This window comes from Gymnodraco acuticeps, unplaced genomic scaffold (genome assembly GCF_902827175.1).
Source record: "Gymnodraco acuticeps unplaced genomic scaffold, fGymAcu1.1, whole genome shotgun sequence".
NCBI classification, from domain to species: domain Eukaryota; kingdom Metazoa; phylum Chordata; class Actinopteri; order Perciformes; family Bathydraconidae; genus Gymnodraco; species Gymnodraco acuticeps.
This window is the reverse complement of record NW_022990238.1, coordinates 2,557,996-2,584,233: the sequence shown is the minus strand read 5'-3', so window position 1 is coordinate 2,584,233 and position 26,238 is coordinate 2,557,996. Positions and strand designations below refer to the sequence as shown.

The window sequence follows — 26,238 nt, the reverse complement described above, 5'->3', positions numbered from 1 at the left end:
ATTGTTGCATTATGGGTGCTCTTTAGCCATTGTTGCTTAGCTCGCGTGTTACTTCAAGTGTTTTTGTAGTGTCTTGTTGAGCTTAAAAACAGCTAAGTAAGCCTAGCCTAGGTAAATAGCTTAGTTGGCCTACACACTTTCTGATGGCTCGTGTTATGGTTTTTGCTGCAAAAAAATTATTATACTGTAATCAATCAAACTATAACTGTCTCATTTTCTGAGTAATATCATGTAGGGGAAAACTTGCACAATCAGATAAGCCTTTCTCATCTTCAAGAGTATTTTTCACAGCTGTCTGAAAAGTTGGGGCTTTCTTGTAGTCCTTTGAAATACTCATGCCACTGCTGTAATTTCCTTTTAAACGTCTACCATTGCTGGAAGTATCTCCTCTCACCTGGGATGGCCAAAATGGTGACAGACAGAAAGGTGGCCGTGCCAGAGATAATGTTGAAGATAGTGAGGCGGGTGTAGGCAGTAGCTGCACTGGAGAAGAGGAAGCTGAGCAGGTACATAAGAGGCACAACAGCCCAGCCATACAGCAGCAGTAACAACAACACATCTACCAGGTGGCAGTTGTCTGTGAAAGCCTTGACTCCGAATGCCTGAAAAACCACCTAAGAGAATAAAACACATTAGGACAGGAGACTGTAAAAAAGCATTTATCAGTTTTTATGTATACTGCCTGGACCACTGGTGTCATACTGACCAGCATGAGAAGGCAGGGTAGCAGGAAGTTGATCAGGTCCCACAGCAGGGCAGAGAACCAGAAGTTTGACAGGTAGACACCGCTGACCTGCTGTACATGCTTGGACTTGATAGAGGACTCTGTTACGAGAAGTAGGGCAAACGTGCTGGACAGGGAGGCCATACCGTACATCAGGTTGATGGCAATGATGAAACCGGTTCTTCCCCTACAGATTGGAGGAAAACGTTAAGAAATGAGGAGGAAGAGGTTGTTAAAAAGAAAGTCAAAGATAAAGCGAGAAATAACTAGCAAGGCACTACTGAAGTACAAAGACACTCAATTATTAAATCTAACCTTTGTTTATCAGCATGAACACTGATGAAAAACATTTGATAGCATGAGTAAAAAGTGTGTTTCCTTTAACTGTGTTTATCCCACAGGCCATAAGACTGTTAAACAACTGAACTTTTTAAAGAACATCCATAACATTCATCTGTTTGCAACTTATATATATCAATATTCAAATTACTTGTATAAAGACTATTCTTGCACTATTTCTATTCTATTTTATTTGAATTTACTTGCACTATTTTATCTGTTTTATTGTGTTGCACTTTTGGAGGAGCCTGTGACCTAAGATTTTCATTGTCATATCTACAGTGTATCTATGTAAACATTAAAATAGAAGCCTTGAATCTTGAATGAATCTTAAGAGCTCTTTTCCCTTTCCCTTCTGTCTACTCACTCTCTGAGCTGACTCTGGGCGGTCTCAGACATGTTGCGTGGCATTGGGTAGTTTCCCGTCTGGATGGAAGCATTGGGCCCTGCTAGATGCTTGAACAGAGCATTGTCCACCAACATGAGGGCTGTGGCGGGTGTATGGTAGCCCGCGTTGTTGAAATAGGCCGTCACTTCGGTATATTTGCTGCTGCTGCCACGGAAAGCCGCACCCACCACACAGCGCTCATTAAAGCTGCCGCCTTCTTCCTCTGCCTGGGTCAGGACGTAATCTGTGAAGTCTGACGGGGAGCAAAAGGGGAATACGGTCAGTGTCGTCTCAAATGTTCCCATAATCATTAAAATCATATATAGATTATGTTTTATACTCCGATTGCCTTTTACTCGGTTAAATTGTAGTTTTAGTCCTATATGTGTTTAACAGAGACATTTAGGATTGACCTTTCAGGAAGGGCAAAAGGTGGATTTGCAAATTGTTACGGACTGGGGGGTTTTATGGTGTAATGGTGGGGATTATTAGATAATGCCTAAGGCAATTGATGGGGGAGACCAGTTTGTACTCTCTCTATATAGTGTGACTATAAGCTGTGTTCTGGGAGCAGAACCTCTCTATCCTCTGAGGATGAAGTGGCTCTGTTTCTGCATTTGAGATCGATTTTACTTGGATATTGACTTTCTTTATTAAATATAAAACCATGAATCATTTATCAGTTTCTCTTAAGAATTTCCTCCACAGTGAGTAAATATTCAACTTAGTCGTCAAGCAAGGTCCTGTCTCTCACGATGCTCACCTGTGATGTTGACGAGCTTTCCAAGCTGGGCAGAGAGCTGTGAGCTGTATGTGTTTGCCAGGGCAGAGGCCACGGGGCCCATCCCCGGTGGCAGGGCCACAGGAACCCTGGTGGGGCCGTACTGACTGAGGGCCAGCCCCAGCTGAGGGGCCTTGTTGTGATTTGGCAAGCTGCGTGCCACAACTAAGGCCAACATGGTGAAGACTAAAGGGACCAGGAACTGAGCCACCATCACCTTCCAGTTTCTCCAGCTGTACAGCGCCCTCTTTAAGAACATGGCATAGAACTGTTGAAGGTGTAGTCTGGCCTGATGGAGGAGGGAAGGAGATGTTAAATGTGTGCCATATTAATGAAATGCGGGATATAGACCAAGTTTGCTTCTATGTTTATTGGGTTTTTTCAACAGCATACAGTTATTCTATCAGAGCATGTATCAAAAGTAGGTAAACAAATCTTTGTCAGCTAAAACAAAAATGTCAATAATAAACAATAAATGTCAGTGTTGGGATCCCTCCAAAATGCAAAAGTTTAATGAGGAATGATTGGGAACTTTATCCTCTTAACAAATTTGAAAAAAGGGCCCCATATTTCCCCAAATGTACCATATTATCTCACCCCAGTGTTCAGCTTGATGTTGGAGCAGTCCTCTGAGATGAGCGTGCCGCTGTCTGTGAAGTCAGTGACATCCGTCATGCCGCTGGTGCTGCTGGCGTCATCGGCGGTCCAGTCATTGGAGCGTCTCTCGTGTTGGTACTGTAGCGCTGGCAGCTGGATGGCCTGGATGTCCAAACTAGAATCCACTAACTTTCCCACTCTGAACAAACAAATTATCTATGGTTATCTTTCAACTTAAGACAAACTGAAATAACAGCAACAAAAGGGACTTTACATATGACATCTTCAGTTTTGGCAGCAACTAACAAGGAAAATTGTTTTTTAGAAACATTACATGATGAATTCACAGAAGCAAAACGTGTCCAAAACGCATGTATATTGTGTATAAAAATTGTTAAGGCAGTTATTTTGTGTCAGGTCCTTCAAATCCATCAACGATAAATATTTGATTTCCTTTCAGCAGTTCAGTAAGGTGAAAAAAACACTAGGCTGCTAGCAAACAAAGCAATTTCTGGGTGTTACAATTCAATCATCGTGTAATCAAGCACCTGCAAAGAAGGACAAATCCATTCTGTATACACACCTTCATCTAGCCAGAAATGATTTGCCTTTGTGTCACCTACGAGTCTATCAGTTTATTCTTTCTATACCTCTGTTCTCTGGATTGGAGTAACAACAGTATGAACAAAAGAAAATGTGTTTAAGCTACCAGTGTGTATACGCTTAGGCTGCTAAATCTTTGGTCATCAGATGTTCTGGATTAGAAAATGACATTATCAACTTATTTGAAAGAATGTAATATATTTTCTAACACCTTAATATTAGCAGTGTTAATATCTAACTGAGAGGGAGTTTTATTTGGCTGCAACATACAGAAGAACAGAAGGTAGATAAACGACCAAATGTTCAAACACACGCTTCCCTTGGTGTCTCGTTTGATGTTCAGTGAATGGTGGTAATGGTCGGAACTAACTGACTGCGTTTAGGTCACCATTTGGTGACTTGTAAATAATGAGGCCAACTTTCTTGGCTGCACCAATTACAGTGACTACGTTCATGCTAATTGAAGTAGCATGCAGTGTTAGCGGTCTGCAGGGAACATGCTCTCCTGTTGGTTGCCACAGATACACATATAAAGTCTACAGGGAAGCAGAAATAAGTGCTCAGTTAACAGCAGGCACCTGGGACTGAGAGCTGTGAGAAAACGAGGCGAACACATCAGCCATAGCACTGGTTTCATGTGAATTAAATATATACAGTATATTATTACACCAATGTGGCTCAATATATAAGCTATGAGTTTTAGATATAGATTTATTATGGAAACCACTTTCTTTTGCAATCAAATATCCCCCCTTATTAGCTACAGCAGGAAGTCACTAGCGGTAACCAAATGGATAGTAGGATTGTTAAAATACATCCATCCTTTTCATGTCAAAATTGTTTCAGTTTCATATAATCATGTTTACAATTGTGTCTGTTTGTCTTTTTTTTTTTAACCCTTTTATTTACAGTGTGTAGATAATTAAAACAAAATAAAATATCACCTTCACTTTAAGTATTAATTGTGATAGTTATGGTAAGATTCAAATGAGAATACAAATTAAAAAAATTGTAACCCAAAAATGGAAAAGGAATAGAGGTCAGTTTAGGGAATTGTGTATGAATGTATGTAAAAAATGTGTGTATATTTGCATAAAGAAATAAGATGAGATGATGTCACAAAGATATGTTTGTGAGTCAATATTTAGGATTTATATATTACCATTCTCGCTTTAGTACATTGGTTTAAATTGCTACTTAAATTGACAATGCGCGTAGAATAACGAAAGGTTATTTTTGGGTCATATCCTACCATTATTGAAAATTAGAAAGACACAATCACTTTTCATATCATCCTATCTCTCCCACCTGAGGAAAACCTCTTCCATAGTGGTTACTGAAGCTCCGTAGCTGGCGATGCCCAGCTCTTCTCTGTTCATCTCCAGCTCAGCAAACAACAGCTCAAACCTGAGAGCAAACACATTACACGAATGAGATCACTCAATATTACAATATGAGCTCTTGATGAGTGTTAAGCGGACAAATCCAATCATAGAACAGCAATAAATGTCACTGTGGAGTCAGAGTCCGATTAATTAACATAGAAGAATGTTGACGTTCAGGATATAAAAAGGAGAAAGCTATCCAGATAATAAGGTAAAAGAAATAGAAAGGTTGGGATTTCAGTTTGTGTGTATATTGTTATGAAAAGAAAGAGTTTGATGATCGGAGCCAAAGATTGAAGGAGCCATGTGGCTTCTTTTTGTATTTATTATAATGGTGTACTCAGTGTAGGTTTGTCACTAGGTTCAGGAGGTATGATTTCTGGTCAGTGGTATTTCTACTCTAAAAGCCACTTCACACGGTGTTATTGTGAGTATTCTACTCATGAACAAAGAGCAGTCTGACTCACCTGCTGGTGCTTTCTTTGGGCAAGATGAAAGAGAGCTCGGCGCCCGCACTGCTCTCCAGCGTGGCGTTGGGAACGTACATGTGGACGATGCGGGTGATCTCAGACACGTTACAAAGGGCGTCCTTTACTATCACCATGTGGTAGCCAGCACCTGGGGAGCAACAATGTCACAATGATGAATGTTCCCACTTTTAATAATTAAGTTGTATTTTCAACTCTCCTGAATGTCCAAGGCTTCCATATGAAGCAAGAACGGTAATATCAAGCCTACATATTGAATCTCAAACATATCTTTGTGACTTCATCTAATCTTACACACACACACACACACACACACACACACACACACACACACACACACACACACACACACACACACACACACACACACACACACACACACACACACACACCACACACACACACACACACACACACACACACACACACACACACACACCACACACACACACACACACACACACACACACACACACACACACACACACACACACACACACACCACACACACACACACACACACACACATCACACACACACACACACACACACACACACACACCACACACACACACACACACACACACACACACACACACACACACACACACACACACACACACACACACACACACACACACACACACACACACACACACACACACACACACACACACACACACACACACACACACACACACACACACACACACACACACACACACATGCTGAAACAGAAATAATAACATTTAAATAAAAAAGGATGGATGTATTTTAACAATCCTACTATCCATTGGGTTACTTACCGTCAGTGACTTCCTGCTGCAACAGTATTTCCACTCAACTCTTACCATATTTGTTCTTAAGGAATAGTGGTGACCCGCAGCACTGCAGCTCTCCTCCTGCCATGATGGCGATGCGGTCGCCGAGCAGGTCAGCCTCGTCCATGAAGTGTGTGGTGAGCAGGATGGTGCGACCCCTCTTCTCCCCCTGCAGGAGGTCCCAGGTGGCGCGTCGAGCTGACGGATCCATACCTGATGTGGGCTCATCCAACATGACCACCTGAAGATAGATAAGATTGAAAATAAAGGGATGAGACATGTTCAATGAAGGAAGGATTGGATAAATAGGAAGGAATGTGAATAATGCTCATGACATTCTTCACCTTGGAGTCTCCAATGAGGGCAATACCAATGGAGAGCTTTCTCTTCATGCCACCGGAGAGGGTCTTTGAGCGAGCGTGGCGCTTATCTTCGAGGTTCAGGATACGGATGGTGCGGTCTACCTCGTCTGGAATCTTGTCTCTGGAGAAGCCTTTCAGCTGGATATTGAGAAGATTAAAACACCAATTATAAAATAAAGTTGAATTAATACCTCTAGAAAACAAAAACAAGCAATTGTAAACTTTGTGAAAGTTGCTTTTATGGATGAGCAAATGTATAAGTGTGTACAGGTGTACCTAAAGACATAAAGAGAACACAGCACAGTAAGTTTATCTATCAACTATGAATGAGCAGGATAATAATAAACTAATGTGTATTTGCAGTTTTTTTTTTGTATAATAGATAGAAAGAAGATAGCATTGGAGGATGAAACCCTCTGTAATGGTCACAAATGCAGAGCACACAGCACACACAGTGAAATGTGTTCTCTGCACAGCGCCCGGGTAGCAATGGGAGTGGGGGGGAAGGGGGTTGTCCGGTGCCTTGCTCAAGGGCACCACGGCAGGGGCCAGGAGGTGAACTGGTACCTCTCCAAGTAGCAGTCCACACTCCATATTTAGGTCTGTTCGTGGACTTGAACCGGCAACCTTATGGCTCACAGTCCAAGCCCCTACTGACTGAGCCACTGCCGGGTTAAGTGTGTACTAGTACATGATTGTGCGAGTACCTGTGCGTAGAAGAGCAGGTGCTCACTGACGGTGAGGTTATCAAACAGGACGTCATGCTGGGGACAGAGTCCGAGGCTGTGGCGGATCAGAGCCATGTCCTGGCAGATGTCGTAGCCGTTGATATAGGCTCTGCCGCTGGTGGGAGGATACAGTCCTACACACACACACAATCCGTTTGGGTCACATTAGTTAGGTGGCATCTATGTTTGACTGTGTTTACACTGGTGTGATTCAGCTGGTCACCTGTCAGCATGGACAGTGTCGTGGACTTCCCAGCACCGTTGTGTCCGAGCAGCACCGTGATCTGTCCCTCGAACATGTTCAACGTCAGATCCCGCACAGCCTGCCGTGTCTTGTTTCCCATCGTGAATTCCTGTCGAGCAAATAAACCAACAAAATTATATTTGAGCAGAGAAGCCTGATGCTTATTTTCAATAATATTTAATGACATCAGGTTGTTTGGAACAATAGCACCACCTGCCTCCTTTTACAGTTAGAGGACATGCTGTCATGTGTAACTGCTCACCTTAGCGAGGTGTTTTATCTTGATCCCCGAGAAAAGTCCCGATGGCTCCTCCTCTATAAACTCCCCTTTCAGAGCCTTCTCTGCATCCTCCTCTTCCTCTTTCTCATTCACTAGAGCCATGCGGGGGCTGCTGCACCAGTATGAAGGCTGATGAAGACGAGGCACATGAGGGGATTGAGAAAAAGTGAGGAATAGATAGGAAGGGGGTAAACAGGCCTTAATCAAAAATCTTTATAAAGTGAATACAAAAATTCTAGTATTCACATCTTTAAAAAAAAAGTCAAGTATTTCACACACTTGATATATTTCTAATACGTTCTTCAATTAAGCAAATGATTAACAGGGTGGGACAAGAGAAGCAGAGTGATAAGATGATTCATGAAATTAGACCAAGTAAGACCAGAGTCAATGCTTCACTTTCTCCGTCACCTACGAACCCGAGAACACCCACAATGGACATAAAGTGCGTCAAAGTCTAATCCACACCATCTAACCCTTCAATGGGAGTCTGTTGAATTCCTGAGTACTGGGAAAAGGGTTAGCATGAGTTTGTTTATTTTTCTGCGTGCGTCAAGAGTTCTTGTGTGAGAACGCCATTTCATGATTGTTATATACATAAACCCGATTTGTGTTGGCTGAACAGACTCAGACGTTTCCTGTTTTTCTAGTCATCTGAACCCAAAGACTTCCTCTGGCTGATACTGTATGTGGTGGCCTCAAATTTCCAGTCCCATTCACTGTCACTATACAGTATTACAGCCACTGAGTGCAGCAATTTCCTTAATGTGAGGCAATGTTCAGTAGGAGACCATGACCACGACCATGCAACTACCTGATGGTGCTTTGAGTGGCAAACACCAACCACTTGCAGCAATTCTCCACCTGATAATGTGTCTTTAACTGTAAACCACAATATGAAAGCCAAGGCAGACCCGGGTTCAAATCCTGCTAGCGACAGTTTAGCATTACTCAAGAATTTCAACAAACACGTCACTGGTCATGTCCTTGAAATGCACTAGTATTTCTGCACTTGTAGTATTACGTATCATATAGCTTTAATAGGTGAAGTAGAAAGTATGTGTTAATTGGTCTGCCTCTTAGAAAACAAAGCTGTATCTTATCTTTTGTTAGGAAAAAGTCTAAAGTATTACAATGTGTTTTGCTATTGCCATATGTTATATGAACTCAGGCAAACTGTGAATAGCTGCTCTACTTTTCATACAACATGCTCAGTGAGTAGTTTTATCAAAATTTCTTTAGATAAGAAAAAGATAAACACTAAATTCCCTATCTGAAAGTTCCTACACCCAACTCTGACAAAGATATTTCAGAAAACCGTTCATATAAAAGCCCACAAGTTGGGGTTTGAAGTGTTACATTGAAACATGAAAACACTTATTGTTATTGCGGAAGATGATCACAGAACCAACCTAACTACACAACTTCCCCTTTTTATTTTTGGTTGAGACTATGTTCAGATAACTGCAATTATCTGAACGTTTATAATGCCTGTGAATGCATTATCTGTTCATACTTTCATCCCACCAGAGCAGCTGTATTTGGTTAAACTCCCAAGTGATTGTGTGTGTGCATAAGTGAGTTGCTTAGCTTTGAAGCATACCAGGAGGAAGAAGTAAGATGGAAGAGGCACTCCGTACTCTCCTGGAAAAACGGCCTCCATGTACCAGGCCACCAACCCATAGATCACCGAGTCAAACAGCAGCAAACACAACACCTGCCCCATGGAGAAGTCATCGTCCACAGTCACCGAGTCGAACAAGTTTGACCACTGGATTCCCGTTCCTACAGAAGGGAAGAGAGACAAGATAAACATTATTTTAAATGTTGTTTCAACAGTCAGGGAAAGATAAATTAATACAGCCAGATATCTCAAAAGGTATAGATTGTAGTTTACAAAATTGACTTTGACCGTAACCGCTCACCTTTGCCTTCAAACATTCCTATGAGCTGAGCTCCCATAGACATGGCCACATTGGAAATGAGGCAGGCTGACACTTTTTGGGCATGGCTCATCAGGTCGTAGCGTGGCCACAGGAACAAATAAGGCAGGTAGCTCAGGAAATAGATGAAGCCGCCTGCTGCTGCCGCCACATTAGCTGAAGTTAGACAAAAAAAAGGAAAAGAAAGAAAGAGATGTTGAGTGGCAAGATGTAATGGGTGAATTACTACGTGAGGAAAACTGCTTTTGCTACAAAACCCATTACCCGGATTGACAGAGCAAGTCTGGGAGTGTTGCTCAGATGAAGCATTAAGAAGGACAAGTGAGAAATGGTGGACATTTTGAGCAGATGTGGTGCGAAAGACATCCAAACATCTGTTCACACAAAGATTGCCAAAAGAGAAAAAAAATAATCAATCTTTGTTCTAAAATAGCCAAAAAGGGCACTGGAGGTTCCTCTCTGTTGGCTTGGCATATTAATCTTAAAAGTCCCTCATCGCTAACTCTTTCCTCTTAAGTTTACAAATCAATATATATATCGAAAACCCTTAGAGCTATTTTGTAATGATCTTTGTCTTTTGGCATGTATTGAAGTACATATACATAGGGGGAAAGAACCAGATGATAATGCAGATTGAGCTAATGTTGGTAAGTAATTGATGCAGTTTTAATGACTTAAGTCGGGCTGTCAAATACCACAGTTTGGACAATTATTCATGGGCAGCAGACAGACAGGGTTTAAGGAAGTCTGAGGAAGTAGGAAGAAGAAAGGACGAGCAGGACAAGAAATTCAAGCCTCCTCCTTAGGCAAATAATAATAAAGTGCAATCAAGTGCATGTTTCTTGTGTATGTATTTAAATAAGCCAGAAAACAACACTACAGCATGACTAAGCAAGTGCTAACAGTGTTGCAACTGCTTTGCAAAGGGCTACATAACACTGAGGCTCTGAACACTTGCAACCTGAGCTGCTGGGCTTCATTCATATTCTGGTCTGAATGAGGGAGAGCACAAAGAGGGTGGACAGATAGGATTTAAATCGTTTTCTTTATCGTCTGAGTTGTTCAGGCTGGAAAGGGTTCTTTCATTTAATGTGGTTGCATACAGAAAGGAGCTCTGTACTACTTAATACAAAAATAGTTCTACTTTTAAGAGCGAACAAAACCTTTCGCTTCACCAATAAACTGCCCTATTCAACAGCAGCAGATTAAATCAAACAGTCATTACATGAGCTACATTTTTATATAAGAATGTAATAGGTTTTCAAACCCTTTGTGTAGTTTCAATGTTGCATTTATTGCTGGGTTTATGCTTTGAACCAGCCAAGCCAACAATAGACACTTATACACTGACGTTATACTTATGCACACACTGACCTATATCTGAGAGGCAACAACAAGCCGGAGAGGAAAGGGCATGGGACCACATTGTACACAACAGAACACAAAGACAGGCAGTGAAAATACATGATCATTATTCAAAGTGGACAAACCTTGTGAGAAGAAGGCACTGATCATGAAGCTGAAGTTGATGGTGGCCACAGTGAAGAAGAGCAGGAAGACAAAGACCAGTGTAGGGTCACTGTAGGTCAGCACTGCTCCATTAGGGCTCATCTAAAAACAGGTGAAAACCAGATCTGTGATCAGGTATGACTTGCTTAGACACATTTAAACCCCCTTAAATAAAAAGGGAAAAACGACTACCTTATTGTTATGAAAATTGTATAATAATGTAATAAAATACTTGGTAGTTTGCTTCCCCAGCTACGTCTCTTTTTCCTTTTATTTTCCTCTTGCTTTGTACAAAACCACTGTAACGCTCTGCCTCACTTGGCTTATTAGTTTACAAAGACGCACTGTATAAAGTATTGCTTTGAGGGCTACAGCTAAGCTACATACTTTCTGTACAAAATAAATACTGCAGGTATTTCCACTAAATCATCTTAACATCTTAAATGCTACAATGGATTATGATACCTTTGGGGAAGTTATTTCAAGCTGTAATGTGGCTTGTGTAACAATGTTTTGTAACACATATACTTACATGGATACAAAGGAGTAGGGTGACGAAAAAGATTGAAATGGAGAGGAAGAGGGAGAACATGAGGAACCAGGCGCTCCAGTGGAGCCAGTTGCTGAGGCCCATCATCCTCATGTACTCCTGAAATACACAAGAAAAGTTTGACATTAAACATCAGTTTTACTACTTATTTTAACACCAAGAAAACATCCCTTCTAAAAAGGCACGTAAACACACCTTGAGCTTCCTCTCCTTCTCCTGCACCACGGCTCGCACGATGTTGAGCGAGGTGTAGGTGAAGCTGAGCACCAGTATTAGGGGCAGCTGGTTCTGAATGGCCAGGATGAAGACGTCGTAAATAAAGGCCGGGTAAGGAAACCGTGACAGGACCACTCTGGTCTGTCGCAGCAGAGAGGAAGCAGACGTTCTGTTGAAAGAGCGCATGATGGCTCGGTCCACTGCGTGCTGTACAGCAAGGAATCCCTCTCGATGATACCCTTTAAAAGAGAAAATAAATATCAACACTGAAGAAAATATGTTGAAAAAGAAAGACTTCTACTTTGACAAAGGGACCTGTTCTCCCAGACAAAGCACTCAGTGCTAACTTGTTTTTTTTAAATGTGAAAATGGGTAAGAGGCCTTGAGGAACACAAGTGGAGCTGCAATCATGAGTTATTATGCATTTAGAGGTTGGAAATCCATAATCATGGATTTTAAACTTTCTAACTAATAGAGAGCAGAAGGTGTTTGTCAATGGACGCCTCTCTGACTCTATCATCACTTCCACAGGCTCGCCTCAAGGATGTGTTCTTTCGCCCCTACTTTTTATAATGTACACTGATAAATGCAGGAGCATGCAAGACAACAGCTACTTGGTTAAATTCTCTGACAATACCGCCCTCTTGTCCCTCCTTAGCGGCTCAGAATCAGGCCACGAGTGTGCTCTTGCCGATTTTATTTCCTGGTGTGATGACAGTTTTCTGGATTTAAATGTCTCCAAAACCCAGGAATTGATCATTGATTTTAGACATCACAAGGATGTTCCTAAGGAGTGCATCATACACAATGACAAGGTAGAAATTGTCACATCATACAAATACTTGGGCACCGTTTTCGATGACCACCTCAAATTTGATGTGAATACTGAGTGTATTGTGAAGCGGGGTCAACAGAGAATGCACCTTCTTCGCAAACTGAACTCTTTCTCTGTCAGGCCCTTCATTCTTTGTCGTTTTTACCAAGCATTCATTGAGAGTCTTATTTGTTTTTCTTTTATCTGCTGGTTCCATAGCCTTACACTGAAAGTCAGGAACAGCCTGAACAGCATTGTTAAAACCTGCTCCAAGATCATCGGCGTGAAACAGAGAGACTTAAATTCCTTCTGTAACCAACAGATTCTGTGGAAAGCCGAGAGCATTCTGAACTCTCCAGGTCATGTTCTTTCACATGAATTTCGTCTGTTGCCATCAGGGCGTAGATATGCTCTACCTGATCAAAGGACTAATCACTTTTCTAAATCATTCATCCCTTCTGCACTCAAACTTTTAAATTCTTGAAAAGGCTTTTAACTTGATTATTTATTTATTTATTATTGTGATGCTTTGAACTATTTATAGTGTAAATTGGAATTATCCACATCTGTGCTCCCGGGTGTATCTGTGTGTTTTCTTCTTGTATGTTCCTGCCTGTGTACATGACATAAGCTGCTGCTCATAACCAATTGCCCCTTGCGGGATTAATAAAGTTGTTGATTGATCATGAAACACTCAAAGCTTCAATATAATGCTATGTGGATGACTTCATATTTTGGACTATGAGCAGTGCTGGAATTGGGCCGGTACTCACCGGTACGCAGTACCGGCACTTCTGGTTCTGACCCATGGAGTACCGGCACTTCTTGCTCAGTACCGGCATGCTGGCGGTACTCCGGTACTCATGCACCGTGCCAGTACTCAACACTCTCCCGCCGTTCTTATTATACATCCATATATATATATATACAGCCGCCCGGTACTCAGTAGATGCGTCATGAGGTGCCGAACGGACATTCTCATCGCTCTAACCGCTGGAGTTTCACAGCGGCTGTCAGCTGTTTACTCCTGTCATTCAAACAGAACGTGCTGGAGAGGGGGCGGGGCTTATCTTCTCCATGTAAATACTGTGGTGGAAACGACTATGTCAAAATTAACCTATTTGACCGTGATTTAATAGTAATACACGTTTCAAAATAATAATAATAATAATAATGCCGAAGTAACAACATACTGAAAACTGTTAGTAAAACCATGTTTTAATACTTTACAATTTACATACCTAGATGCACGTGTGTTGTGTTTATGCAGTGCAACTCCCACCCAGTGGGTGGCTATGTAGAGTGATAGAACAGAGCAGGCACGCCCCCGAGAGAAGGAAAGCAAGTCACGTCACAAATTAGCATTTCTAAAATGTTAGCGTGGATTAATAAAAGTGCAAAAAGACAGCGGTTGTCGCCGGAAGAAACTTCAAATACAGAGAATGCTGTGCCTGTGTTGGAAATTGTGTCTGATGGGGAGCTTTCTTTGGTTGATCCTCCTGCTCCAAGTTCTAGTGCATTAGCATTAGCACTAGCTCCGCCGCCTCCTCCAGAGCCTCTAACGTTAGCTGCTGCTGGCTCAACTGCCACCACCAACACCGGGCAAAGCGATGCACCTGACTGCTGGACAACGGACCAGGTGCAATATTTTTGCAAGACCAATGCATGGCTCCTTCTTAAAGATAAGAAGCTAGGATGTCGGATATGCAGAGATCATGTCAAATCTTTGGGAATACACACTGGACAAGGACTGAAACTGTCAACTGAATGGGGTGAGTGTGCAGTGTCTCATTTCGGTGTTGACAAGGGCAAACAACAAGCTAGCCTGAGAAAAAAAATCAAAGAACATAAAGAATCACAAGCCCATGTAAAAGCTGCTGACATCCTTACATCTGCTTCACGTGAAACTATTCAACATCAAGTGCAGTCTATGCATAAATCTGAATTAGACACCACTATCAGAGTTTTTCGAACGGCATATAAAATTGGCAAACATAGCCGGCCATTCACAGACATGCCAATTGATTTGAATGTACAGAAACTGAATGGGCTGAACGTGGGCAGGGTTTTGCACTCCAATAAAACCTGTGGCGAAATCATCGACCACATAGCTCATGAGCTGAAGAAAAAAAATGGCAAAAGACATTACAGAAAACTAAAGAAAACTCTGTGTTTTGGTCGATGAATCTACCACTATTAGTGGTAAAACGGTGCTTGTTGTGTGTCTACGCTCAGCATTAGCTGATGCTGAGCCCGAAACGTTTTTTTGGGAGCTGATCGAGTTGGATGGAACAACGGCTGATGACATCACAAAGGCGTTAATGGAGTGTCTTGGAAGAGATTTTAACGAGGACTTTTTAGGTCAGTGTTTCGTTTCTTTTGCATGTGATGGGGCTTCAGTCATGCTAGGGAAGAGAACAGGCGTTGCTACCCAGTTGTGTAGTAAATTCCCAAGCCTGTTTGTGTGGCACTGCTCCAATCATCGTCTAGAGCTGGCAGTTGGGGATGTGGTCAAGGAGATCTCAGGGCTCAATCATTTCCAGATCTTTTTTGACAAACTCTATTCCTTGTTCCATGCCTCCCCCAAAAATCAGAGGCAGTTAGCGCAGTGTGCGCAAGCAGTCGGACAGCGTCTCCTGGTGATAGGGCGTGTTTTGTCCATCCGCTGGGTGGCTTCAAGTGAAAGGAGCGTCAGAGCAGTCTGGGAAAACTACCGAGTGCTTCATGATCACTTCACAAATGCTGCAAACGACACGAGCAGGGATTCCAGAGACAGAGCAAAGTACAAGGGCCTGGATGATGTGCTCACATCTGCAACGTTTGTCAGCAATCTGGGACTGATGTACGATGCGCTCACAGAGCTCAGCGACCTCTCTCGGCAACTCCAAAAAGAGAGATGACACTGCCTACAGCAGATAGGCTCTTAACTCGAGAAATACGAGTTTTTGAATCCATGGTCACCATGCCTGGCCCACACATGACTACAGTTCATACAGCTCTAGCTGAGAAGTCCTTCAAGGGTGTTGCCCTGCGTGAGAATGGCAGGCTTGTACAGATTCATGCAGGTCAGTTTTTCCGCAGTATGGTAGAGAATCTGAGACACAGAATGACTTCCACAACCTCCTCTCATGTCAGCACAAGAGAAATCCCATTACATGGCCGGGAGGCCCGGGACAATCAGCTAATCCAGGACATGAAAGTTATCCATCCTGGAAGTTGGCCTGAAGAGGAGTTAGACGTACAGTATGGGGACGTAGAGGTGCTACGTTTGTGCGAAGTGCTGAAAGTGGACAGAAGAGAGACTGTTCAGGGCTTTCGCGAATACAAGGAAACCAGGGCATCCCATACACCTGCTGCCATGGAGCCTCTACTGAAAGCAGTCCGAACCATCGCTGTCTCCACTAGTGAGTGTGAGCGGGCATTCAGCTGCATGAACGATATCCTTACTGCAAAAAGGAATGCTCTCTCTGTCAGCCGACTGTCCAGCCTGGTTTTCATTAAATGTAATGGACCATCACTAGGACAGTTCAATCCGGAACAGTATGTGAGGTCCTGGCTGGCAAAGGGAAGGAGAAGTGCTGATGAAAGAGCCTGTCCAGCTCCAGCCCCTGATACTGATGTCCCCAAGGCCTTCTGGAGCCTTTTCTAACAATGTGAAGTATATTGCAAAGCAGCTCACCCAGTGAGAAGACTTTTGGCATAATGTGCCGATTTGTACAGATCCTGGAGATAGAAGGACTTCAGACCAACCAGGGAGTTATCTGATCAGCTTGGTGTTCAATGTAACTCTTTACCATGGCTCAGACTTTGTTACTTGCAGTTACAGTTTCTCATTTTAGATTGTGCAAATTTTGCATTTGTTTTTACATGTTCTTTGTTCATGCTCTTTATCATTTTTCTGAGTTGGAAAGTTAGATTGCATCATAGTTTACTTTATACATATTTGTATTCTTCAGTGGTGACGTATATTGCAAAGCAGCTCAGCCATGTGAGAAGACTTTTGGCACTTTTTCGTTTTTTCGTTTTCTGAGTTGGAAAGTTAGATTGCATTCAAAATGTACAGAAATACTTAATTTTGTTAAAGCTTTTTATAAAAAATGCTTCTGACCAGAGCTTTGTTTCCTTGTCATTAATGTTGAACACCACCAGAGGGGCTCTCACCTGAAAGGTCTCTGCTTCATGTGTCTTCAGCAGAAGATCTAGACTTTGATTGCTATATTTTCAGTTAATATTGACCTTACTGAGCTTTAGCCATATCCGCTGCCTATCATAAAAAATGTTAAGTACAGTGAACCTTTCTAAAATATACAGTAGTAAAGAGACAAACCCACCAGCATTATAGTAGCCAAATTCTTGTTTGTGGGCTGTGTATATAAAATTGACTTGAAAAAGTTGCTGATTTTAGAGTACTGGCACATTTTTCATTCCAATTCAAGCACTGCTATGAGTGTTTTGAAACCTCATTATTTTAGTACGGTCTACAGCAGAACAGTGTCTTATCCAATCCTGCATTAATAATCAACCTCAACCTAAGGGACACATGTGAAGATAAAGTGGAGAGTGTTTGTTTACAAATGCCCTACAAATGATGCGAGGGCACGATGAATCTTACTAAAACTAGATTTGTAGGGCCGTGGTTGCCATGGAAACGCAGCCTGAAGAGAGGACTCTGCTGCAGAGATCGTTGAACATAAATGGTTTTCATCAATCATAATCTCCGTTTCAGCAGAGAAATAAAACTGTTGACATTATTTTGTGGCTTTTAAAATGACTAAAGCTAAAATGAATAAGTCCTCTGAGAAATTAAGCTTTACAGAATATTTAAATGTTGTTGTTACTTGTTTTGGCTTAAATCTGACGGGTGAGAGAGAGGAAGTGGAATAGACAGATAAAGAGAAACAAAGAAACGGTAATGTGTGTTCTCACCAGGCGTGCCCCCATCCTTGTCGTACTGCTCCCTCGGCCCTGGCAGTTGGAAGAGGGGGAAGAGGCTGAGCGTGTGCCAGTCCAGGTCGCTGTTGGGGTTCAGCTCAAACTTCTCCTGGACAGGGGCGTTACGTGGGGAGAAGCTCAAACGCAGGTGGTAGCTCACCTGTTATTAAGAGAGCAAGTTCCAAATCAGTTTTATTGACTAAATACATCAACCTATTTGTACGTTGTTTAATTTAACTTTTACAAAGTCTTCTGAGCTTTTCTTTTATCTTCTCGTTACACAATTCAAAACCTTTGAATTACACATTACACAGCTTCACACCTAATGACAGAAACAGCCTGAACAGCATTGTTAAAATGTGCTCTAAGATTACTTAAGTTAACAAACAGACTAACATCGAGCCAGCAGCAACAAAATCCTTCTGAAACCAACAAGAATGTTTGGCTTCTTTGAGTCATGTTCTGGCAGGCACATTATTTGCCATTGTGTTCTATCTGCTAGTAAAACTAACCATTATGTCCTCGGCTTACTTTGAATTTGAATTTAACAAAAGCAGAGGTTAAATGGCAGAGTAACTGTTTTGCCAGATAAAGAACACCATTCTCCGTGTTAGTATTATTTTGGACCATAAATCTGGTAAAAATATACACAACAACGTTATTATTTGTTAACAAAACCACAAATATATACATTTGTGAGTTGTCGTCCCTTTGTTTTTTTTGTTTTTGCCAATCGTTCGAAGAAGAAATATGTAGGAAAACATATAATGACAATGTTATCATTTACCATATCGCCTCCTTATCAGCTGCTAACAGCTAACTTTAACTAGGGCTCCTCCCTGCTGATTTAAACACAGATTTGTATTTCACAATGTATCATTATCAGGGTGCGTCCCCTGAACCAGAAAATATAAAGTAAACTACGTAATTTCACATTTTGAAGCTGCAACAGTATGCCTTTAGTTTCCAGGTAATTTAGAAAAATTACTTTCGTTCATGGTACTGGAAGTTTCAGTTCCAATTACCTCCTTGATTGCTGGTGTGTGTTTTTATGTTTATGGTTCCTGGCAGCAAGAAAAACTTTCTCCAAGGACAGTAAGGAAACAAATACAGTCTGAAGTCTTCAGGCATATTAAGTATATCAGACTGCTTCAGAACACTCAGATAAAGCGCTGTACACAGCTGTAAATTCACATCAGGTTTTTCCTGCCACACAGGAGGAGAAGCTTCATCTCTACCTTTATTCTACTTTGCATTTATCACAGCAGACATCAATCTGGTAGTTATAATTATGTGATATCACAAAGTTAGCATGCACACCGATGCTATTTAATGTTCCAAAACATGTTTGTTAGTGTAAGACTCTTCCTTCTATTTTTTAAGGAAGCACTGAAAAGAGACTGAACCAGAATTATTAGGAACACCTTTTTATTAAATTTAATTATTCATCCTACTGAGAAAAAAAAATGTTTTATGTTGCATATTTTACACTAAGTAGTTAGGGTTCTGTTCAAATACAGACATAATAATTTACCCCTCATGTTGTGGCTAAACTCTGCATGCAGTGACAGTGTGTGTTTACTGCCTCTCACCTTCAGGGGCAGAGGTTCATCATCGTGGGTGAATGGATGCTCAAACACCACAGCAGCCAGCAGTTTCGCTGACTTAGGGTCACTTCTCACATACTCCTCAAACTGCTCTTCTGTCTCGAAGCCACGCACTGGAAAAGACACGTACACACAAAAACAAACATTAGATCAGTCGCGGTGTGGTATTCTCCTCACGTAGGTCTGTTTTCATCCCTGTCTCATGGGCTGACCTTGGCGCTCGCTAATCTCACTGAATATGGTCCAGACGCTGTCAGCATACTAAATACTAAGGTGAATATTATCAATACAAGAGGTCATATACGAGAGAAAAATGTACACTTGTCATGGTAAACTAAAAAGCAAAAAGGGACGCACAGAGCCATAACACACAAAAGACATCAAAGCAGGCGAAATGAAGATCAATAAAAACAGCGTGCAGGACAAAGAAGATCTGATTTGGTTTTCTTTTGACTTCAACCAAACCATAAACCGCACATGTAGGTTTTCTGAGTATGGCAAAAGACATCAGTATTACATATTGTTCCAAAAGGTACATCTGGGTCAGTCTCATTGAATAAACATTTGCATGCAGACACACAGAGTGAAACAGGTCAAGGACAATCAGCTGCCAAACACACTAGTTCAAACATGTATTGGTCACATTGACCTTCAGCTGTACGACTAGGTTGACCCCATCGTTCCTAAACAGGGGCTATTCTTTTTTTTCAGAAATCTAAATTTGCAAAAAGTCATATCCAAATATTTGGGGAAAAAACATCTACATAGAGTTATACATTGGTGTGATGTTTATCTTAGGTAAATATACTGTCACGATGACCAGTAAGTGAGCTACGCTGACCGCACACATCCCCACTCACATGACTCCGCTCAAAGTATTGGATATATGGTTTTTGATATTTAATTAAAATAATTAAAGTTCCAAATGTTTGAACATGGTTTAACTACTAGCTAAAAGAACAATGGCTAAACAGATGAGATAATTACCTAAAAGTAATGGTTAAGCTGATCAAATAATTAAGTATGAGTAAAGGAAGAGGAAGTTAAAATAACTTACTATACATAATGGATAAAACATTTAAATAGCTAAACGTAGTGGTTTATAGTTTAAGACAAAACATAACATCATTAAATGAAGATGACCGACTTTTTAACAACAATAATTTGAGATTACACAATAAAGGAAATCTCATTTCACAATTGATTATTTCCCAACACAGCATGTAAAGTATAAACAATGAGTCATATCTTTACACCACAGACACAATGTGGGGCCTCTTTTAGAGGTTCCAGTTCAACAACCCTACTGGTTTTTGGTAAAACTGACATTTGAAATATCACACAGCTTTTAAAACCATTCATGAGAGTCCAATCGTTATTGGTCAGAACATTGACGTCACATTTTGGTGTTCTTCTGTGTGCATGACATACTCAAATTCAACCTTATTCCACCTTTCCCACTAAACGACCAGATCAATTATTCATGAATGGCTGAGCTGGGATCTCACCACAAAACAACGTGCAGTTAAACATATCAGACATGTGCTGCCACATCTCTGCCTTCAGCCTCACACGACTGCTATCTTGCTAATTGTCTGTCTGTCAGAATGGCTATGCACATTATGTCAAACATGTTTGCACACCTGTGACTCTGTGAGACTGTCTGCATGTTTACCTACATAGCTGGTCACACATGCAGAAGTGTGTGTGAATCAAAAAGAGATTGTAGAAGTCCTAAGAGAGGAGGATACACACTACAGTGTGTTTGTTTTGTTTCTTTACACAGTTACATTCCCAGTTGATACGGTCTGACACGGGAGTACGCGTTTGCTCTCCTGAGGGCAGTTTCTAGAGAAACCAGTATTTCCACCTCTTTCCCTCATTTCAAAGGTGTTAAGGCTGTGGTATTCGTTTCAATGGTTATGTGCTGGTATTAACAGATCAGTTTGGGATTTAAACACAAGGACTTGTAGCCAGAATTTGAAAGCAACTTCTTCCTTTATAAGATCTCAAATGTTTGCAGACCATTTCTGTGAATGTTCTACAGCTTCAGTATGTGATTATCGTTTTGTTGTTGTAAAATGTTGTTATTGAATTTCAAGCAATTTTTATTAAGTCTTGCTAAATATGTGTTGGAGACAACCAAGGAGGAAGACAAGATTATTTATCTTCAGAAAATCATATTATACATATTATTTAATATCCTAAATGCTACATTCATAAATGAATATGATCTGAAGACGGAGCGGCTTGGTTTTTTTCCATGGGTGAATGGATCTTGTTTGATCCTTGCCCGACTAAAGAACAACTGTCAGATGAGCCACCAGAGCTTCCTTTCTCTGTTGTTGATTATTTATGAAGTGATATTAGCTATTTGAAATAAATAGTATGATATTTTGGGAAATGTGCTTATTTGCTTTTATGCCAAAAGTTAGAAGATAAGGTCAAAAGATCAATACCACACTGTCGAGTGAATTTACAGCAAGCAGCATGTAAGCATAACTTAGCCAAAAAATGAGAATCAAGGGGAAATAGTTTTGCACGTTGGAGGGAGCTTTCCCATTCCCAGACGTTATACTAAGCTAAGATAGCATATATATTTTAAGCATTGGATGCTCTGCTTTTCACAGATTTGCAGTTTATTTTTAAGCAAGCCAACATCATTCGATAAGTGTCCTGGATTCTAGTCACCCATTTACTGCCCAGATATGACCCACCTGCGGAGAAGAGAAGGCTGCCTCGCACGTCCTCTGCCACCTGACGCACCACACTGGAGTTACCGGGCACATAGGCCAGCTGAAACTGTTTATTCAAGCCCCATGGTAGTTGGTTAACGTCGAAGCTCCCATAGACTGTGGCATTTGGGTAGTCCTTAAAAGGCACCTTCTGGCGTAGCACAATGAGGATGCAGGAGAAGAGCAGCGGCAGCAGGATCTCCACCACGGTTACCAGGATCTGACGTTTCTGGAGAGCAAGAGCACAGGTAATCTGTCGTCTTTTTGAAATGGGTGTATAAAGGTAAAATAAAAAGAGGAAGAAGATAAAAAAAGGAGGGTGTTTTTTTTGCAGATGTCAGGGTTTCACAAAATAGGTGAATTATCAAGAATTTGACAAACAGACTAAACAGTATTGGGATTAATTAACTAGGCTATGTTTGAGAGAATAAACATGTCTTTATTAACTTAATACCTCATCACAGATTCAATATGGCTCCATTTTTTGCAACAGGTGAGTATTGTACTATGAGACACACAGAACTAAGAACACTATAGCGTTGAAAAGCAAACCCAATTTCCATCTTGTCAATACGCTTTGGAAATACTAACTGCACCTCATTTTCAGCGGAGGTGGGTTCTGGACATCAATGTATTCCTTTAACTCTATTCAGAATTGAAATAGACTTTTCCCAGACAGCTCACATGCATAATGTCACAGCCTCCTATTGTTGAGTGATTGGAGTACAAAGTGACTTGAACAGTTGCAGGACATTACAGTCAATCTAAGACTTTCCCTTTTCAGGACTCAATCAGTTTTGTCACTTGGAGAGGAATAAATATAGTCCAATAATAGACATGTTTTCTGTTTTCAATGTTTTTAAAAGTGTGTTTCAATGTATGAATAAAATTGTTCATAAAGTTTTTTGACACTAGTTTTGTAACACTGCAAATGCAAGGGCTTTGTGTTACCTCTTTTTGTGAAATGGGGACAATCATCTTTGAGATTATTATTTTATAAACAGCGCTGGAGGTAGTCTTAGATCTAAGATGTCAATTTTCAACAATTGCTCCGCTTTTTTAAATTCATGTTAGTCGTATACAAAACTAATTTTCCTACACTCACTCTGTAATTCACACAATCTTTTATTTTGTACAGTTTAGGTAATGAACATATACTCTGTGTGCTTTCTGCCTCCAAGATGAAAAAAGCAACACCAACATTTGCTTGTCTGGCACTAATGGAGTCTCTAGAAAACACACTACTACTTAATATATATAATTGCAATATGACAGAACATGTGTTAACATGTTTCCATGTATATAGAGTTGCTCATAAGTAATTGCCACCTTTTATCCTTCAAATGTTTGTATTTATTGTTTCACTCACAAAACTGTTTAAACACGTAAATGTATAGTTACATGAATCATGTCTAATGATCTGTAACAATTGGAAGAATACATAATTATGCAATATGCACATACAGTATACAAACCAAACAGTATATACATGCAACCTAAATATTCCTAGTAAATATACTGCCTCCATTTCTATACTTTTTCTAATTAAACTAATGTGGATGACAAATACTATATTCATAGATAGATGCACAACAGTATCACAGCATTCACATGTATTTATTTGTATGATTTCTATTTTTATTCTAATTTAAATATAATACATATTGGTTTAAACATGTTCTATGTGTGGGAGGCTGTGGCTCAGTGGATGCACGCTGGACTCCGAATCAGGGGATGGCAATTTCTAGCCCCACTGCAGTCAGCATGTCGTTGTGTCCCTGGGCAAGACACTTCACCCCAAATTGCTGCTGTGGGGATTGCCCACAGTACTGAATGTATGTAAGTCGCTTTGGATAAAAGCCTAACCCCACTACATTCCATCTATTGTATTAATAAATCATTAAAAGATCCTTAATTCCTGAAAAAGTTCAAATCTTGATTTACCGTAAAGATAACCATATACGTCTTTAAAACACAGCTTGCACATGTTGACCTAGCTCAAGTCTGTGACACAACAACAGGCCAGCAACACCGTGTATTATTCTGCATGTTATTGGGGTAAAGCATGTTTCCAGGTAGCAGGGCTTACATCATAAATTGTCAGTTTTCTGTATTTACGATCTCACATACGCTTATAATTTAGCAAATACTGTCATGCAGGCCTCTGCTTTGCAAACACAGATACTTCTGACATTTCACCGTTATAAACAATGTCAGCACCTAATAAGGACAAATGCATGCTTGTTGTAGGTTCACCTCGCTCCAACTCACCTTCTGGAGATAATTCTTCCACAACAGAAGTCCAAATTGTCGCGCGATTGCCATTTTGAGCGTTACACAGGACACAGTCCAGTTAGCCTAAGAGAGAGGGATGAGAGTGACATTTATAACGTTTAAAATTAGAGCTAAGTTTACAATTCAAGCTTTAAGATGTTTTAGAAGAGTTATTAGAGCTTAGTTGTGTTTTCGATTCAGCTTCCACCAGCAGTGATGTTCTTTCTGATCTCAGTTTCTATACAACAATGATTTCAGAAAAAAAGAAGTAAAATTGAACAATCAGCAGTGTCATGATGTTTTAGTCATGTGCAGAAATTGTAAACAAAACAACTTTTAAGTGAAAACATTAAGGGCAAAGACCACAAGACATGAAAAAGGAAAACATTTTAACTGATACATTTAAATGAAGGAGTAACATCCAGAAATGTTGTTCAGTTTGAAAAACATATGGACAAAAAAAGCTTTTGAAAAACAGACCATTCACATCCACATGTTAAACCAGTTATACAGGCACATTGGGATGGTTGACAACATGATGGTTACAGAGATATCTTTATGGCTTATACAACATCTAATTATAGCCCATTCCAACAGAATATTGACTTTTGATAATACTGACAGTCACATTTGCATCTAACTGGGTACAGTCCAAAGATGGTGATAAATAAACATTGACTGTTAAAGCTTCTGCAACCAGGTTTGCATAGTGGGAGACTTTTTTTCACAGCACAAGAAATTAGTTTATAAATGTAGTAAAAAAAGGTCATGCTGGGACACTCCTAATTTATACTGGTGCCTTTAATTTCTAAGAGGCGGCAACCTTATCCTGACATAAGGGATCATTGTATTTATTATCAATATAATTGAGTAGACCATGTGGCACAAGTTAAGGCAACTATTTCTTTTTTAGTATGGTCAAGCAAACAATAAGGGCATTACAAGACGTAACGTGAACCATTTCCTGATAAACAGAAACCTGCCCAGCCCTTTTCTCATTGGTCGAACACAGCCTTCTGAACCTCCTGATTGGACAATCGACTTGTTCGTCAATCCCTAAGGATTCTGATGAATGCTAATGATGGAGCTGAGGAACAAAGCTAGGTATTTATAATATATAACGTGCTGACTCACCGACATGGTTTCATTTGACACTTTATTAATAATCTAACGTCTCAGCCAGAGCAAATTCATCACATAAATGTGTGGAATTACCTCAAAAAAGCAGGTTTCGACACATTAACTTCCCGGTCTCTCTTCCTGTCGAGGTAAATACAATTCTTCCTTTTTTCCCTTAAACCGACGAAAAAAGCACCACAGCACTCTTTTCGTCACGGACAGTATCGAGGCTCGGCCGGCATTAGAGATGCCACTGATGTCTGCAGCCAGGTGTTTCACCCCTCCAGTTTGCTGTCTGCTAGCGACGCGATGACATTGCACCAGCTCCTGTATAAGCCCGTGAATACATGGTGCGAAATGCAGCAACAACCGTCAACAAAACTCGTCACGTGATCAAAGTCTGACATCACGTGATCCAAACAGCTGTGCTTCCTGGAGCACTAACAATACTATTATTTTCAGTTGTGGCTCGTATTCAAGTTATATGCGCTGTTACATGTTTTTGTACAAATGGTAGTATTAAATGAGTTGTGAAAAAAGTAACATTAGGAAGTCCCCTTAAATAAATAAATGATGCATCACACATTAAAAGTCCCCTGAAATAATGCGGAATAATGAAATATAAATCCCTTGAATTTATTTAAATAAGCCTTTAAAAAAACTTCTTTTTTTTTTTTAATACAATACATTTTTAATACAAACAAATGTATTTCACATTTGTATTGCTCTTCATTATGTCTAACTGTTTTTTATGATGAAATACTTTGAAATGCCATTCGGTTTTAAGGAGCTCCTGAAT

At 40.6% G+C, this 26,238-nt stretch overlaps 1 protein-coding gene across 1 annotated transcript in view; it reads right to left on the bottom strand.

The window, feature by feature from the left end:
• Positions 1 to 25,816, bottom strand: part of abca3b (ATP-binding cassette, sub-family A (ABC1), member 3b) — a 32,229-nt gene extending 6,413 nt beyond the window's left edge. The window contains exons 1-22 of the mRNA XM_034219808.1: positions 25,536 to 25,816; positions 24,318 to 24,404; positions 22,029 to 22,275; positions 19,297 to 19,424; positions 17,699 to 17,864; positions 11,938 to 12,197; positions 11,725 to 11,841; positions 11,174 to 11,294; positions 9,666 to 9,839; positions 9,344 to 9,525; positions 7,723 to 7,869; positions 7,440 to 7,569; positions 7,196 to 7,350; positions 6,471 to 6,626; positions 6,157 to 6,367; positions 5,285 to 5,435; positions 4,741 to 4,839; positions 2,830 to 3,028; positions 2,215 to 2,521; positions 1,431 to 1,704; positions 707 to 911; positions 395 to 614 (exon numbers count right to left, since the gene is read on the bottom strand). Of these exons, the coding sequence (XP_034075699.1) occupies positions 395 to 614; positions 707 to 911; positions 1,431 to 1,704; positions 2,215 to 2,521; positions 2,830 to 3,028; positions 4,741 to 4,839; positions 5,285 to 5,435; positions 6,157 to 6,367; positions 6,471 to 6,626; positions 7,196 to 7,350; positions 7,440 to 7,569; positions 7,723 to 7,869; positions 9,344 to 9,525; positions 9,666 to 9,839; positions 11,174 to 11,294; positions 11,725 to 11,841; positions 11,938 to 12,197; positions 17,699 to 17,864; positions 19,297 to 19,424; positions 22,029 to 22,275; positions 24,318 to 24,371 (3,703 nt within the window). The 5' untranslated portion in view covers positions 24,372 to 24,404; positions 25,536 to 25,816. The remainder of the gene's footprint in view (positions 1 to 394; positions 615 to 706; positions 912 to 1,430; positions 1,705 to 2,214; positions 2,522 to 2,829; positions 3,029 to 4,740; positions 4,840 to 5,284; positions 5,436 to 6,156; positions 6,368 to 6,470; positions 6,627 to 7,195; positions 7,351 to 7,439; positions 7,570 to 7,722; positions 7,870 to 9,343; positions 9,526 to 9,665; positions 9,840 to 11,173; positions 11,295 to 11,724; positions 11,842 to 11,937; positions 12,198 to 17,698; positions 17,865 to 19,296; positions 19,425 to 22,028; positions 22,276 to 24,317; positions 24,405 to 25,535) is intronic.
• Positions 25,817 to 26,238: the final 422 nt, after the last annotated feature.